The 17746-nt window shown below is 37.6% G+C and overlaps 1 protein-coding gene across 3 annotated transcripts in view; it reads left to right on the top strand.

Moving 5' to 3' along the window:
• Window positions 1-17746, top strand: part of LOC106053697 (putative uncharacterized protein DDB_G0277255) — a 160887-nt gene that overhangs the window by 83822 nt on the left and 59319 nt on the right. For all 3 annotated transcript variants that reach the window (XM_056024125.1, XM_056024126.1, XM_056024124.1), the window contains exons 2-4: window positions 1946-2028; window positions 13752-15175; window positions 16410-16558. In XM_056024125.1, the coding sequence (XP_055880100.1) occupies window positions 15082-15175; window positions 16410-16558 (243 nt within the window). In that variant the 5' untranslated portion in view covers window positions 1946-2028; window positions 13752-15081. The remainder of the gene's footprint in view (window positions 1-1945; window positions 2029-13751; window positions 15176-16409; window positions 16559-17746) is intronic.

Consider the following 17746-nt stretch of genomic DNA (forward strand, 5'->3'; position numbering starts at 1 on the left):
TTTATTTTTTTTAGTTTACCAACTTACTTGGACATGAAGTAAAAGTTGATTTTTTAAATTTTTGTTTGTTTGACTTTTAATTGTCACTCAATTTCTTATTAAGACAATGCAATTGTTGGAAAAGACATCTTTGTTTGCTATAAAACAGATTATATCATGGGCGTAGCCAGGATTATTTTTCGGGGGGAAGAAAAAATGATATGTGTGTGTGTGTTTGAGTGTGTGTGTACATAATTATTTTTTATTACATTCTGAGGTATCTACAGTGCTTTATTATGCTATTAAAATGTTTTATTTCAAAAAACCTAATGTGCTATTCTTACTGACTTAGATTCTTCCGTGCCGTTCGGCGCATTGGGAGGAAAGATGCTTCCACAAAAATCTGTCAATGGCATGTCTGAAGCCTCTTCCCACCTGCTCTGAGGATCTCCATGAAAGTGTGGCGCCAGGATGTCATCGCAACTCTTATTATGCGTTATTCATTTTGTCTGAGAACATGTCCCGCAAACCTCATGCGACGCTCTGTCACAACATTACTAAGGGGTCGACTCCCAGTTAGGCACAGGATTTCCTTGACTGAGACCCGATCTCTATAACTGACACCTAAAATCCATCTTAACCATCTTTGTTGAGCCACATTGAGGCTTTTTCAATTTTGACAGATGACTATTCACTGCACTTTATTAATGGAGCTCAGCCCCTCTTAGAAATTTGTAACCTCTCTTGACTACGCTTTTGGAATTAGGTGAATGTAGTTTGCTTGTGATTTTATATCGAAAAGGGAAGTTTCATCGTTAAAGCCATTTGGGGGGGGAGTAAACTTAAACATTTGTGGAGTTTTTTGTTTTTTTAAAATTCAAAACATCTTAGCTACGCTCATAGAATTTGGTGACTGCAGTTTGCTTTAGAATAAAATTGAATGGAGAGGTTTTCAACCTCAAAACTCTCTGTATGGAGGTATCTAAACTTAAATCCATCAGAAGGGGTTTTAAACTTTAAAAAAAGCCATCTTGAGGAGGGGGGGTTTAAATTCAAAAACCCCTAGGCTTGGCTACGCTCATAGAATTTTGAGTGTGTAATTTGCTTTTTTTTTTTATATTGAAGAGGTATTTTTATAGCTTAAAACCCGCTGAAAGGGGGTTTAAACTCAAAACTTCTTTGCCTGCTCTCATTGATTTTTATATTGTAGAGGTATTTTTTAGCGTCAAACTCCGCTGAAGAGGGGTTTAAACTCAAAAACCCTTTGGTTACGCTCATAGAATTTATTTTGAGTGTGTAATTTGCTTTTTGTTATATTAAAGAGGGGTTTTTTTTAGCTCTAAACCCCGTTGGAGGGGGTTTTAAACACAAAACCCCTCTTGGCTACGCTCATAGAATCTGGTGACTGATGTATGGATAGTCTTATATTGAAGAGGGGGGTTTATCGTAAATTTTGGAGGGGGTTTTAAAATCAAAATCTTCCTTAGCTATGCTGTTGGAATTTGCGGATTGTCGTTTGCATTCTTTTTTTGTTTTGTTTTATAGAAGAGGGAGATTTGACTGCAAAATCCTCTGGTAGGGGGTTTTAAACTCCCCCCCCTCTGCCACGCCCATGGATTATATATATATAATTCTACAAAAAGATTAAATGGCCAGGAATATTCCATGTTGAATTGGCTAATTGAGAACTTGAAAAGTTTGTGGACATTCAAATATTTTACATATTTTACTCTCAAAAAAACAAATACACACTCATACAAATACCATGGACATACACAATTTCATACGCGTTGAGACATACACACACGCAAACACACACACATTTACACACACACATACGCAACCTCACATACAAACACACACATATGCACAAAAAAAACACGCACACATACCTACACACACATATTGAGGTTTGAATGAAAAGAAAACAAAAGAATTGACACATTGAATGTTTTCTTGTGTTTAGGTGAACTGACTAGATGGTGGAGCAGTCGGCTTTTAAAGTGACAATTAGACGTCCAAACATTTGCTTTGATTAAACAACACAAGGTCAGTAGCGACTTCAATTAAAATGTTCTTTCTGAACAATTTGTCTCTTTTAGATTATAAAGTGAATAAAAAGTAGTACGGGAGGTGGGGGGGGGGGGCTAAAATATTGAATGGAAATGCGCGTTAAATGTGACGACACTACAACAAGTTTGTTCTAAACTAGAATTGAAAAACAAATAGTTCACTACAACAAGGTTACAAAGACAGTTTGTGTGGAAACAAAAACTCAAAATCGTCCCCGAAGTGGTCCACCGAGGCAGGTAAAAGGGCAGAAAAAAATATCAAAATGAAATTCTATCAAAGGCAAATGACAGAGAAGAATGGAAAAAGAAGGTTGACAGATCTTGTGTGGTGCCCCAACTGTCCAGCAGACCAAGGGACAGGTGAAAGTGAAGGTGAAGTTAGATGTGAAACTGGCCTAACTGATTTCATATAATGATTATCTTATTGATCTGATTGTTTTTATATAGGGTCAATCTCTTATTCAAAGCCTCATAAAAAAAACATTTCGTAAAAAAAAATATAAAAATTCTTAGTTAAGTGTCTTGTGGAAATGCCGTGACCCCGCAGTTCACGCGATAATATGAAAACTACTTATTAATTGTTGTTTTAGATTATGTTCCACTTATATGCATATTAAATAGATTCTTTCTCTTGGAAAAAAAATAGAAAACAGTTTTTACATAACTTAGCAATAAATATGTAAAAGAAATAATTTTTGGACAAAAAATCTAAAACCATTTGCATAAATGTGTTAAAAATAGGGTAAATGTAATCTCCCTTACTAGATAGCCTCCTGTGTTTGTTACTTTTAATAGTGAATAGTTGTAAAAATGAAGTATTTAAAAAAAACAACTGCTTGCATATTTGATTTTAAAAATTACATTTTTCGATTTCAAAAAAAGAGAAAAGAGTAGAAGGTCTAAATTATTATGATGTCGGATTTTCAATATGTTTTCTAGTTTACGAGATCTAAATGGGACGGACGGACAGACGGACAGACATTCCACAGAAAACTAATATCGTCTTTTCCCCTTTCGGGGGGCCGCTAAAAATAATATTTTAAAAAAGGTTAAAAAAATAACTACAAAAAAAAAAAAGAAGGTAAGGTTTATCTAAGAGGGAGAAATCCACATTTACAGACATTAATATCAATACCGGTACTGTGTGAGTTATTTCCCTTTTTCGATATTATACAAAATAATTAATTACCACTAATTAATGAATGAATTTGTTCGTTATTTGAAAGTTTCATGTTTTGTTAGGTACTGTGAATAATTGTGTAAAATTTTTAATTTGTTCCGAGTATCGGAAATGGGAGAAATAAAATGTACAAACATTGTACCAGACAGACAGTCAGTTGATGCAAAAAAAAAAAAAAAAAGATTCTTGTGAGATCACGTATGATTGTCTGAAAAGTTCTATTTTTCTACTAGTAATAGTTGAAGCAAACTGAAACAATCATTATGTCTTTTTTTTTTTGTTTCTGACGGTCAAGTTGAAGAAAATTACATCTGAGACAGACAGATAGACAGACAGAGAGTAGAATGAAGCAAAGTGACATGGTCTATGTAGATTTTAAGACTTTGGTTCTCTAGACCCTTCGGCAGTTAAGGCGGCACTTCTCCACAGAGATCGGTCCAAGGCGACTTCCACAGCCTCTTCCCAGCTGGTGCCCTCATATTTTAGGTCTTCTAACAAGGTGTGACGCCATGTTGGACGTGAACGGACATGTTTTCGCTTTCCTCTTCACGGCGTCCACGTTGTGGCTGACTTTGGTCACGTGTTTTGTCTTTCCTAAGAATGGTATTTCTAGGATTCTACTCAGCCATCGTTGTTGAGACATCGTTGTTGAGACATCGTTGTTGAGACATCGTTGTTGAGACATGTTTAGCCTATGTTCGACTTTTAGGTGGCCAATGCTTTTCTTCAGTAGGTGGGTCTTGTTTCCTCGCATTCATTTGTTTTTGTGCCCAAATAAATGTATTTTTTTGTTTGTTTTTGTTTTGAAGATGGGTTAGGGTTAGAAGATTTTCAAAAAGGAAGATTCAATACAAATAGATATGAAGTGTCTAGATAAATGTGTGTGAGAGACAGACAGACAGAGAGGCTCATCATAGTTTATCGGTGCATGTAGGTAAAGGCTCATCGATCTTGTTGATTATCTTAGCTGGACTGTATAAAACACACAAACACTACAATATAAGTACATGCATTTGTACAGAAACACACTACCCCCGAGTCTTGCTAATATGTCACCATGACATGATCTTTCGCGAGACGGAAATGTATATCAAGGTCAACAAGCTTTTTTTTTAAGGGCCCCCGAAAGGTGAAAAGACGCTATTCGTTTTGTGTGAAATGTCTATCCGTCTGTCCGTCCGTCCCTTTTAGATCTCGTAAACTAGAAAAGATAGTGAAAATTCGACATCATAATATTTTAGTCCATTCAAAGTTTTGATGCAACGGCTACTTTTTTCTTTTTTAAAAGCGAAAAATCTAATTTTTTAAATCACTTATGCAAGCAGTTTTTTCATAAAAATACACCACTTTTACAACTATTCACTATTAATAGTAACAAACACCGGAGGCTCTTTAGTAGGGGTAATACCTACTTGCCATATTTCTAACACATTTCTGCAAATGGTTTTAGATTTTTTGTCAAAATTTTTTTTTAACATTTGTATTGCTTTACCTTTTACCTTTACCTATCCCTTAGTCTGTTGGACCGTTGGGGCACCAGGCAAGATTTGTCGACCGTCTTTCTCCATTCCTCCCTTTTTTTTGCCTTGATCAGAACCTCTCTCAATGGCAGGCCTGTCCATTCTTTAATGTTGTCCTCCCATCGCTTTTTCTGTCTGCCTCTTCTTCTTTTTCCTGGCACTGTTCCCTGAAGAAAGGTCTTTGCGAGCCCCGTAGATCTTGTAATGTGGCCAAAGGTTTTAAGCTTTCGTTTTTTCACAATAGTAAGCAGGTCGTCATGAGCTCCGATCGCTACAGTAACCCTGTCTCTGATTTCTTGGTTTGTGATGCGGTCTTTGAATGTGATGCCTAGGATCCTTCTGTATTGCTAAGTTATGTAATAATAATAATACCCAAAAATAATGTTTTTATTTTTTTTAAGAGAAAAAATCTATTTAGTATGCATATAGGTTGGGCATAATTAAAAACAACAGTTAATAAGTAGTTTTTCACATTATCGTGTGAACAGCAGCGTTACACAGTAACCGTTACATACTTAACTAAAGGCTGGTTTTTTTTTTACGGAAATGATTGTTCTTTTATTTTTTGAGGATTTGAATAAGAGATTGACCCTGTACATAACAATTAGATCAATTAGATATTCATTTAAAGACATCGGCTTAGGCTAGGTTCACATTGAACTTCACATTCACTTTCACCTATCCTTAGATCTGCTGGACCGTTGAGGCACCACACAGGAACTGTCAACCTTCTTTCTCCATTCTTCTCTGTCATTTGTCTTTGATAGAATTTAATTCTGATGTTCTTTCTGAAAATATGGATACCTGCCTTTTTACCTGCCTGGGTGGACCACTTCGGGGGCCGATATTGAGTTTGTGGTTCCACACAAACTGTCTTTGGAACCTTGTTTTTCATTAAATAGCTTTGGTATTGCACATGTCTAATCCTTAATCTAAACCCTGAAAAGTAAAAATTGTTTTTTAAAGTTAATCTACCGGGCTTGGGAGGGAGTCTCACCATCCTGCTAATGTTTCTAAAGAATAAAAAACCTAGACATTGTTTAAAATAATGTTTAGTACTAGTATATAAACTGAAGTAGACATTGTTTAAAATAATGTTTAGTACTAGTATATAAACTGAAGTAGACATTGTCTGAAATGATGTTTAGTACTAGTATATAAACTGAAGTAGACATTGTCTGAAATGATGTTTAGTACTAGTATATAAACTGAAGTAGACATTGTCTGAAATGATGTTTAGTACTAGTATATAAACTGAAGTAGACATTGTCTGAAATGATGTTTAGTACTAGTATATAAACTGAAGTAGACATTGTCTGAAATGATGTTTAGTACTAGTATATAAACTGAAGTAGACATTGTCTGAAATGATGTTTAGTACTAGTATATACGTTTAGGTAAATGCAGGGAGGAGGTCAAAAGAACGAGTGATCGAGTCCTTGGATAACTTAGGATATAGCGCTGTCATAAGCACACTTTAATCTCAAGGTTTTGTGAGCGCTGTCATAAGTACACTTTAATCTCAAGGTTTTGTGAGCGCTGTCACATGCACACTTTAATCTCAAGGTTTTGTGAGCGCTGTCATAAGTACACTTTAATCTCAAGGTTTTGTGAGCGCTGTCACATGCACACTTTAATCTCAAGGTTTTGTGAGTGCTGTCACATGCACACTTTAATCTCAAGGTTTTGTGAGTGCTGTCACATGCACACTTTAATCTCAAGGTTTTGTGAGTGATGTCACATGCACACTTTAATCTCAAGGTTTTGTGAGTGATGTCACATGCACACTTTAATCTCAAGGTTTTGTGAGTGATGTCACATGCACACTTTAATCTCAAGGTTTTGTGAGTGATGTCACATGCACACTTTAATCTCAAGGTTTTGTGAGTGCTGTCACATGCACACTTAAATCTCAAGGTTTTGTGAGTGCTGTCACATGCACACTTTAATCTCAAGGTTTTGTGAGTGCTGTCACATGCACACTTTAATCTCAAGGTTTTGTGAGTGCTGTCACATGCACACTTTAATCTCAAGGTTTTGTGAGTGCTGTCACATGCACACTTTAATCTCAAGGTTGTGTGAGTGATGTCACATGCACACTTTAATCTCAAGGTTTTGTGAGTGCTGTCACATGCACACTTTAATCTCAAGGTTTTGTGAGTGATGTCACATGCACACTTTAATCTCAAGGTTTTGTGAGTGCTGTCACATGCACACTTTAATCTCAAGGTTTTGTGAGTGATGTCACATGCACACTTTAATCTCAAGGTTTTGTGAGTGCTGTCACATGCACACTTTAATCTCAAGGTTTTGTGAGTGATGTCACATGCACACTTTAATCTCAAGGTTTTGTGAGTGCTGTCACATGCACACTTTAATCTCAAGGTTTTGTGAGTGATGTCACATGCACACTTTAATCTCAAGGTTTTGTGAGTGATGTCACATGCACACTTTAATCTCAAGGTTTTGTGAGTGCTGTCACATGCACACTTTAATCTCAAGGTTTTGTGAGTGATGTCACATGCACACTTTAATCTCAAGATTTTGTGAGTGCTGTCACATGCACACTTTAATCTCAAGGTTTTGTGAGTGCTGTCACATGCACACTTTAATCTCAAGGTTGTGTGAGTGATGTCACATGCACACTTTAATCTCAAGGTTGTGTGAGTGCTGTCACATGCACACTTTAATCTCAAGGTTTTGTGAGTGCTGTCACATGCACACTTTAATCTCAAGGTTTTGTGAGTGCTATCACATGCACACTTTAATCTCAAGGTTTTGTGAGTGCTGTCACATGCACACTTTAATCTCAAGGTTTTGTGATTGCTGTCACATGCACACTTTAATCTCAAGGTTTTGTGAGTGCTGTCACATGCACACTTTAATCTCAAGGTTTTGTGAGTGATGTCACATGCACACTTTAATCTCAAGGTTTTGTGAGTGCTGTCACATGCACACTTAAATCTCAAGGTTTTGTCAGTGCTGTCACATGCACACTTTAATCTCAAGGTTTTGTGAGTGATGTCACATGCACACTTTAATCTCAAGGTTTTGTGAGTGATGTCACATGCACACTTTAATCTCAAGGTTTTGTGAGTGCTGTCACATGCACACTTTAATCTCAAGGTTTTGTGAGTGCTGTCACATGCACACTTTAATCTCAAGGTTTTGTGAGTGCTGTCACATGCACACTTTAATCTCAAGGTTGTGTGAGTGATGTCACATGCACACTTTAATCTCAAGGTTTTGTGAGTGCTGTCACATGCACACTTTAATCTCAAGGTTTTGTGAGTGATGTCACATGCACACTTTAATCTCAAGGTTTTGTGAGTGCTGTCACATGCACACTTTAATCTCAAGGTTTTGTGAGTGATGTCACATGCACACTTTAATCTCAAGGTTTTGTGAGTGCTGTCACATGCACACTTTAATCTCAAGGTTTTGTGAGTGATGTCACATGCACACTTTAATCTCAAGGTTTTGTGAGTGCTGTCACATGCACACTTTAATCTCAAGGTTTTGTGAGTGATGTCACATGCACACTTTAATCTCAAGGTTTTGTGAGTGATGTCACATGCACACTTTAATCTCAAGGTTTTGTGAGTGCTGTCACATGCACACTTTAATCTCAAGGTTTTGTGAGTGATGTCACATGCACACTTTAATCTCAAGATTTTGTGAGTGCTGTCACATGCACACATTTTGATCTCAAGGTTTTGTGAGTGCTGTCACATGCACACTTTAATCTCAAGGTTGTGTGAGTGATGTCACATGCACACTTTAATCTCAAGGTTTTGTGAGTGCTGTCACATGCACACTTTAATCTCAAGGTTTTGTGAGTGCTGTCACATGCACACTTTAATCTCAAGGTTTTGTGAGTGCTATCACATGCACACTTTAATCTCAAGGTTTTGTGAGTGCTGTCACATGCACACTTTAATCTCAAGGTTTTGTGATTGCTGTCACATGCACACTTTAATCTCAAGGTTTTGTGAGTGCTGTCACATGCACACTTTAATCTCAAGGTTTTGTGAGTGATGTCACATGCACACTTTAATCTCAAGGTTTTGTGAGTGCTGTCACATGCACACTTAAATCTCAAGGTTTTGTCAGTGCTGTCACATGCACACTTTAATCTCAAGGTTTTGTGAGTGATGTCACATGCACACTTTAATCTCAAGGTTTTGTGAGTGATGTCACATGCACACTTTAATCTCAAGGTTTTGTGAGTGCTGTCACATGCACACTTTAATCTCAAGGTTTTGTGAGTGATGTCACATGCACACTTTAATCTCAAGATTTTGTGAGTGCTGTCACATGCACACTTTAATCTCAAGGTTTTGTGAGTGCTGTCACATGCACACTTTAATCTCAAGGTTGTGTGAGTGATGTCACATGCACACTTTAATCTCAAGGTTTTGTGAGTGCTGTCACATGCACACTTTAATCTCAAGGTTTTGTGAGTGCTGTCACATGCACACTTTAATCTCAAGGTTTTGTGAGTGCTATCACATGCACACTTTAATCTCAAGGTTTTGTGAGTGCTGTCACATGCACACTTTAATCTCAAGGTTTTGTGATTGCTGTCACATGCACACTTTAATCTCAAGGTTTTGTGAGTGCTGTCACATGCACACTTTAATCTCAAGGTTTTGTGAGTGATGTCACATGCACACTTTAATCTCAAGGTTTTGTGAGTGCTGTCACATGCACACTTAAATCTCAAGGTTTTGTCAGTGCTGTCACATGCACACTTTAATCTCAAGGTTTTGTGAGTGATGTCACATGCACACTTTAATCTCAAGGTTTTGTGAGTGATGTCACATGCACACTTTAATCTCAAGGTTTTGTGAGTGCTGTCACATGCACACTTTAATCTCAAGGTTTTGTGAGTGCTGTCACATGCACACTTTAATCTCAAGGTTTTGTGAGTGCTGTCACATGCACACTTTAATCTCAAGGTTTTGTGAGTGCTGTCACATGCACACTTTAATCTCAAGATTTTGTGAGTGATGTCACATGCACACTTTAGTCTCAAGGTTTTGTGAGTGCTGTCACATGCACACTTTAATCTCAAGATTTTGTGAGTGCTGTCATAAGTACACTTTAATCTCAAGGTTTTGTGAGTGCTGTCACATGCACACTTTAATCTCAAGGTTTTGTGAGTGCTGTCACATGCTCACTTTAATCTCAAGGTTTTGTGAGTGCTGTCACATGCACACTTTAATCTCAAGGTTTTGTGAGTGATGTCACATGCACACTTTAATCTCAAGGTTTTGTGAGTGCTGTCACATGCACACTTTAATCTCAAGGTTTTGTGAGTGATGTCACATGCACACTTTAATCTCAAGGTTTTGTGAGTGCTGTCACATGCACACTTTAATCTCAAGGTTTTGTGAGTGATGTCACATGCACACTTTAATCTCAAGGTTTTGTGAGTGCTGTCACATGCACACTTTAATCTCAAGGTTTTGTGAGTGATGTCACATGCACACTTTAATCTCAAGGTTTTGTGAGTGATGTCACATGCACACTTTAATCTCAAGGTTTTGTGAGTGCTGTCACATGCACACTTTAATCTCAAGGTTTTGTGAGTGATGTCACATGCACACTTTAATCTCAAGATTTTGTGAGTGCTGTCACATGCACACTTTAATCTCAAGGTTTTGTGAGTGCTGTCACATGCACACTTTAATCTCAAGGTTGTGTGAGTGATGTCACATGCACACTTTAATCTCAAGGTTTTGTGAGTGCTGTCACATGCACACTTTAATCTCAAGGTTTTGTGAGTGCTGTCACATGCACACTTTAATCTCAAGGTTTTGTGAGTGCTATCACATGCACACTTTAATCTCAAGGTTTTGTGAGTGCTGTCACATGCACACTTTAATCTCAAGGTTTTGTGATTGCTGTCACATGCACACTTTAATCTCAAGGTTTTGTGAGTGCTGTCACATGCACACTTTAATCTCAAGGTTTTGTGAGTGATGTCACATGCACACTTTAATCTCAAGGTTTTGTGAGTGCTGTCACATGCACACTTAAATCTCAAGGTTTTGTCAGTGCTGTCACATGCACACTTTAATCTCAAGGTTTTGTGAGTGATGTCACATGCACACTTTAATCTCAAGGTTTTGTGAGTGATGTCACATGCACACTTTAATCTCAAGGTTTTGTGAGTGCTGTCACATGCACACTTTAATCTCAAGGTTTTGTGAGTGCTGTCACATGCACACTTTAATCTCAAGGTTTTGTGAGTGCTGTCACATGCACACTTTAATCTCAAGGTTGTGTGAGTGATGTCACATGCACACTTTAATCTCAAGGTTTTGTGAGTGCTGTCACATGCACACTTTAATCTCAAGGTTTTGTGAGTGATGTCACATGCACACTTTAATCTCAAGGTTTTGTGAGTGCTGTCACATGCACACTTTAATCTCAAGGTTTTGTGAGTGATGTCACATGCACACTTTAATCTCAAGGTTTTGTGAGTGCTGTCACATGCACACTTTAATCTCAAGGTTTTGTGAGTGATGTCACATGCACACTTTAATCTCAAGGTTTTGTGAGTGCTGTCACATGCACACTTTAATCTCAAGGTTTTGTGAGTGATGTCACATGCACACTTTAATCTCAAGGTTTTGTGAGTGATGTCACATGCACACTTTAATCTCAAGGTTTTGTGAGTGCTGTCACATGCACACTTTAATCTCAAGGTTTTGTGAGTGATGTCACATGCACACTTTAATCTCAAGATTTTGTGAGTGCTGTCACATGCACACTTTAATCTCAAGGTTTTGTGAGTGCTGTCACATGCACACTTTAATCTCAAGGTTGTGTGAGTGATGTCACATGCACACTTTAATCTCAAGGTTTTGTGAGTGCTGTCACATGCACACTTTAATCTCAAGGTTTTGTGAGTGCTGTCACATGCACACTTTAATCTCAAGGTTTTGTGAGTGCTATCACATGCACACTTTAATCTCAAGGTTTTGTGAGTGCTGTCACATGCACACTTTAATCTCAAGGTTTTGTGATTGCTGTCACATGCACACTTTAATCTCAAGGTTTTGTGAGTGCTGTCACATGCACACTTTAATCTCAAGGTTTTGTGAGTGATGTCACATGCACACTTTAATCTCAAGGTTTTGTGAGTGCTGTCACATGCACACTTAAATCTCAAGGTTTTGTCAGTGCTGTCACATGCACACTTTAATCTCAAGGTTTTGTGAGTGATGTCACATGCACACTTTAATCTCAAGGTTTTGTGAGTGATGTCACATGCACACTTTAATCTCAAGGTTTTGTGAGTGCTGTCACATGCACACTTTAATCTCAAGGTTTTGTGAGTGCTGTCACATGCACACTTTAATCTCAAGGTTTTGTGAGTGCTGTCACATGCACACTTTAATCTCAAGGTTTTGTGAGTGCTGTCACATGCACACTTTAATCTCAAGATTTTGTGAGTGATGTCACATGCACACTTTAGTCTCAAGGTTTTGTGAGTGCTGTCACATGCACACTTTAATCTCAAGATTTTGTGAGTGCTGTCATAAGTACACTTTAATCTCAAGGTTTTGTGAGTGCTGTCACATGCACACTTTAATCTCAAGGTTTTGTGAGTGCTGTCACATGCTCACTTTAATCTCAAGATTTTGTGAGTGCTATCACATGCACACTTTAATCTCAAGATTTTGTGAGTGATGTCACATGCACACTTTAGTCTCAACGTTTTGTGAGTGCTGTCACATGCACACTTTAATCTCAAGGTTTTGTGAGTGCTGTCACATGCACACTTTAATCTCAAGATTTTGTGAGTGCTGTCATAAGTACACTTTAATCTCAAGGTTTTGTGAGTGCTGTCACATGCACACTTTAATCTCAAGGTTTTGTGAGTGCTGTCACATGCACACTTTAATCTCAAGATTTTGTGAGTGCTGTCACATGCACACTTTAATCTCAAGATTTTGTGAGTGATGTCACAAGCACACTTTAATCTCAAGGTTTTGTGAGTGATGTCACAAGCACACTTTAATCTCAAGATTTTGTGAGTGATGTCACAAGCACACTTAAATCTCAAGGTTTTGTGAGTGATGTCACATGCACACTTTAATCTCAAGGTTTTGTGAGTGATGTCACAAGCACACTTTAATCTCAAGGTTTTGTGAGTGCTGTCACATGCACACTTAAATCTCAAGGTTTTGTGAGTGATGTCACATGCACACTTTAATCTCAAGGTTTTGTGAGTGATGTCACATGCACACTTTAATCTCAAGGTTTTGTGAGTGCTGTCACATGCACACTTTAGTCTCAAGGTTTTGTGAGTGATGTCACAAGCACACTTAAATCTCAAGGTTTTGTGAGTGATGTCACATGCACACTTTAATCTCAAGGTTTTGTGAGTGATGTCACATGCACACTTTAATCTCAAGGTTTTGTGAGTGATGTCACATGCACACTTTAATCTCAAGGTTTTGTGAGTGCTGTCACATGCACACTTTAATCTCAAGGTTTTGTGAGTGATGTCACATGCACACTTTAATCTCAAGGTTTTGTGAGTGATGTCACATGCACACTTTAATCTCAAGGTTTTGTGAGTGCTGTCACATGCACACTTTAGTCTCAAGGTTTTGTGAGTGCTGTCACATGCACACTTTAATCTCAAGGTTTTGTGAGAATATTACAAACATAAACACCAGTGTTCAAATGACCAAATAATCTAAACAAGTTTTGAACAGACAGGCTTCAATGTTCTTCTTGAGTCTGTAGCGAAGCATTTTGTTGGAGCTAATACGAAGAGTTCCAATTATTTGGTCCATGTACTGATCAAACCCACAAATCGTGAAATTAATGAAGTGTGCAGTAATTCAGGTGTTTAATCAGACCTGGGTAATTAGGCAAATCATGTTATGTAACTACTTTTAGAAAATAAAATTTGTGTCTTGTGTTCTTGTAAACATCCATGTTGTACTCTAACTTTTCTTTCTGCTATTCTCCCAGAGCGCTGACTGCTTACTGGACCCGGGTCTCAAAGTCGACAACTCAGATCTAAGACTCATCAAAAACTTCAACTCGAAATCCCAACTGTGAGGACAAAGCATCGGTTCACATGGAGATCAACGCCTTCTTGTCAGTGGTCAGTCCACTCGGATGTCCTCCAAACTTCGTACATGTCTGGTCGCACTATGTCAAGTCCAAACAGACACATTCTGATCTCAGGCGTACGTGTCCTCATATACCTAGGTACCAGGACGCTTAACTCACTTCTCCTCAACCCTCCTTTTTTACATCAGGCCAGGTCTTTCCTCGTCTCCCCCCCCCCTTCCTGTCCATGTCCAAAGGTCATACCATAAAACTACCTCTTCATTCGCCGTCGTGTGTCGCTCCTGGGTCATCCAGAGATGTCACACATCTAGTGGACATCTCTAAGCCTTTCTTTCCATCTCTTCACATTTCATGTTATTATTATTATTGTGAATCATTATTGTGTTCATGCTTCGCCTGTTACGCCAATCATTGTCAAGGTCATCAAGTGCAATCTGCTCAGAACATAATCATTCATCTCGTTTTATTTATTATTGTTACCTAAACTGAGGGAAAAAAAGATTCAACTTTGATTGAAACTTTCTGCAATCATTCGATTAGATTTTGATTGAAACTTTTGAATCCTCAACAAAAAAAAAGAGTCTCAAAATAAACAAAGCAAGAAAAATATCTCCAACAATGCAATCACCATTTTGCCTGCTGACTTCCGGTGTGACTGCTTCACGCTTCACTGCTCACCTGTTGTAGATCGCCTAGCCCCCACCCCTCACAGGCAGAACAGCGGGATCATCATTCTGATGTGCACATCACTCCAGGCATTATACGAATGATGCCCTTGATTCTGACACTAGCTGATGAGAATTGTCCGAGACAATAGCATGTGTGTGTGTTCTAGAAGCAGGTCCTCGTACTCCTCTACCTCCAGATTCTTGTAGTATCCTTTATATTATTTATATATTGTTTGAGCGTTAGAAGAAGTTGTTCTTTGTTGTTTTGTGTCAACTTCAAGCGAAGAATATAAAGTTTGAAGGACAAATTAGATCTATCTGGATTGAAGTCGCGTACACTATCTGAACATTTGCTCAGCTTGCAGACCTAACTTTTTAAAATTTAATGAATCAATAAATGCAAAGCGCAATCATCTTAGCGTCTTCTTTGAGCTGAGGAGCAGGTCCACTAGGAGCACCATCCCAGTTCTATATATCTTCCAATAGTTCAACTGGTCAACGGAGGTTTCCAAACAAGGGAAAGTCCAGTGTTATTTAAGACAGACAACTAGAACAAAATGGATCTGCTGCAACGTCTGGATGTGCCTTCTCTGTCAGACTCCAGTGACACTGACGATTTCTTACAGGAGTTGGCAGCACTGAACGATGCCGGTAAGGTCTTCTTTTCTTGTCATAGCAGCAGCAGTCTTGTAACATTCCAGTAACATTCGACTGCTAAGAGTTTAGTAACTTTCTAGTAACACTTTACTGCTAACATTCTAGTACATCCCATTAACATTTTACTGCTAACATTTTAGTAACTTTCTAGTAACACTTTACTGCTAACATTCTAGTACATCCCATTAACACTTTACTGCTAACATTTTAGTAACTTTCTAGTAACACTTTACTGCTAACATTCTAGTACATCCCATTAACACTTTACTGCTAACATTCTAGTACATCCCATTAACACTTTACTGCTAACATTCTAGTACATCCCATTAACATTTTACTGCTAACATTTAAGTAACTTTCTAGTAACACTTTACTGCTAACATTTAAGTAACTTTCTAGTAACACTTTACTGCTAACATTCTAGTACATCCCATTAACATTTTACTGCTAACATTTTAGTAACTTTCTTCTCGAGACAACTTTGTGGAATTTCTAGCAGTATTTGACCTGAAGGTAGTCTATTTATTAGATTTTTTTGGCTTCTTTCCACTGTCATATTTGTGTATGTAATTTTGTCTGTATCGTAATATTTAATGCGATTTTTCATTTCAGACACACTGACCCCTATGTAAAAATATATTGTAACATGTATAGTCTATTTCTGATCAACTTCTTTAAGAAATGTAAACTATGGAGTGACTGACTGACATTTACTCAGGAATGTAGCAAGTAAACGAACAGACAAGCCCTTGTGTTGCTACACAATTGACATTTGATGGCTACTCTAACTAGATCTTAAACATAGAAAGCCGTATTCAGATGAACATAATTGAATAATGCTACATCTCACACCTCACTGATATCTCGAATCAGTGTTTCCCAAACTGTGTTCCTCAGAACCCTAGAGTTCCGCGAGGCCTGAATAGGTTTCTACGAACTACTGGAATAATTAACTAGTAGGCCACCACGTGAATTAATCACTCTACAAAAATTAAGTAAAGTGTCCAGCTACATATGTGCGAAGTGTTTCGTGTTTCTATCGCCTTCAATGATTTTATAGAAATGGCATTGATCAAATGATTTGTTGTTATCTTTCTTGTTAATGAAACAAAATTTCATGACCTGACATGACTTTTATCTTCACCGCTTTCATTTACAAATTGTGATTTGTGCTTTAAGCTTCTTGTTGTTCACTAATATTTATTTTGTGTGTCTTGGCGAATGACAGGACTTCTTCGTGCAACAATGGAGTCTTTGGAGTGCGGACGGCTGACGCCACTGATCAAAGAAGAGTTACGGTGTCGCATCCAGAGTCGTCGACTGTCTGAAGGAAAGGAGGAGCTGCTGGTGGAGTTTCCATCTCCCACACCATCACATGTAAGTTTTCTTTGAGGAGTTGTTGCCCTTTTACTAATTAGGACTTTTAGGTCATCAAGCATCTAGATCATTCCTATCTAGGTCAAGCTCTGCTGCGTTAGTCCCCTCTATGTCAACTTGGTTTGGGGAGGATAAAAACATTTACTAATCTGCTAATGGGGTTTATGAAAGTTGTATATTTGATCTTCGCAATATATTATATATATATAGTTCGTCCATTCGATTATGTCCACTTGTGTCATCCTGAGGGCTTTGCACTGGGAATTTGTGCCTCCTCGTGTGACTGGTGAGACCTATATGAGCCCGAATTGTTCGGCTGCACACTGGGCAGATTATTCGAGCTAAAGCAAGTGTCATTGGCCTTGCTCTTTTTCTCTGGCGCTTTACTTCTGCCAGCGCTGTTTTCTTGTTTTGTGCTCCAGTTTTTACATCGCGACGCCATGATGCCCTATAATGTGCTTCCGTCTCCCAGGAGGCTGTGTCATTGCTGAAGGCAATATAATAATTACCAGGGACTAACGGACTGAATCACTATGAACTGAGTTTGTTGACAATATGGAACTGTAATTATTTGTCACAAGTATTTCTTTAAGCTACTAAGAACAACTTTATTACCAAATTCTATATCTCCTTGTTTGTCTGTCTAGCACAATGTTTGGACACGTTATTTCTTCCACACCCATTCTAGGATCAAGATGAAACTTTAAACAATTATCTATTGTTTAGACTTCCATTAGATCGATCAAAAAATTAACAAATTAGTTAATAAATGATTGGCAATTGATTATTTTGTTTGGTATTGAAAAAAGGAAATAAAGGCTACTTGTTTCTTTTTGTACACGTTCTTCTCCCACTTGCCATACTCGGATCAAATTGAAAATTTGCATAATTGCTCAGTGAATGACAATATACGAATCTATTTATTTTTAGTTATTTAATCAATTATTGGTAATTAATTAACTTTATTTTATGTAGAAAAAAGGTTGCTTTTTTTTCAGAAATGAGATATATGGTAGAGATTTTTGCAGTTATTCCCCTTATATTGGGTTTTAAAAAGATTTATAAATTTGTGTAAAAAAAACAACTTTTGAGGAAGTAAAATTACAAAAAAATTATTCATATTTCTAAAACATATGACAGTAATTTACAAATAAAAATATTTTGTTATAACTTGCTCAGATAGTAAAA

Source organism: Biomphalaria glabrata, chromosome 3 (assembly GCF_947242115.1).
Source record: "Biomphalaria glabrata chromosome 3, xgBioGlab47.1, whole genome shotgun sequence".
NCBI lineage: Eukaryota > Metazoa > Mollusca > Gastropoda > Planorbidae > Biomphalaria > Biomphalaria glabrata.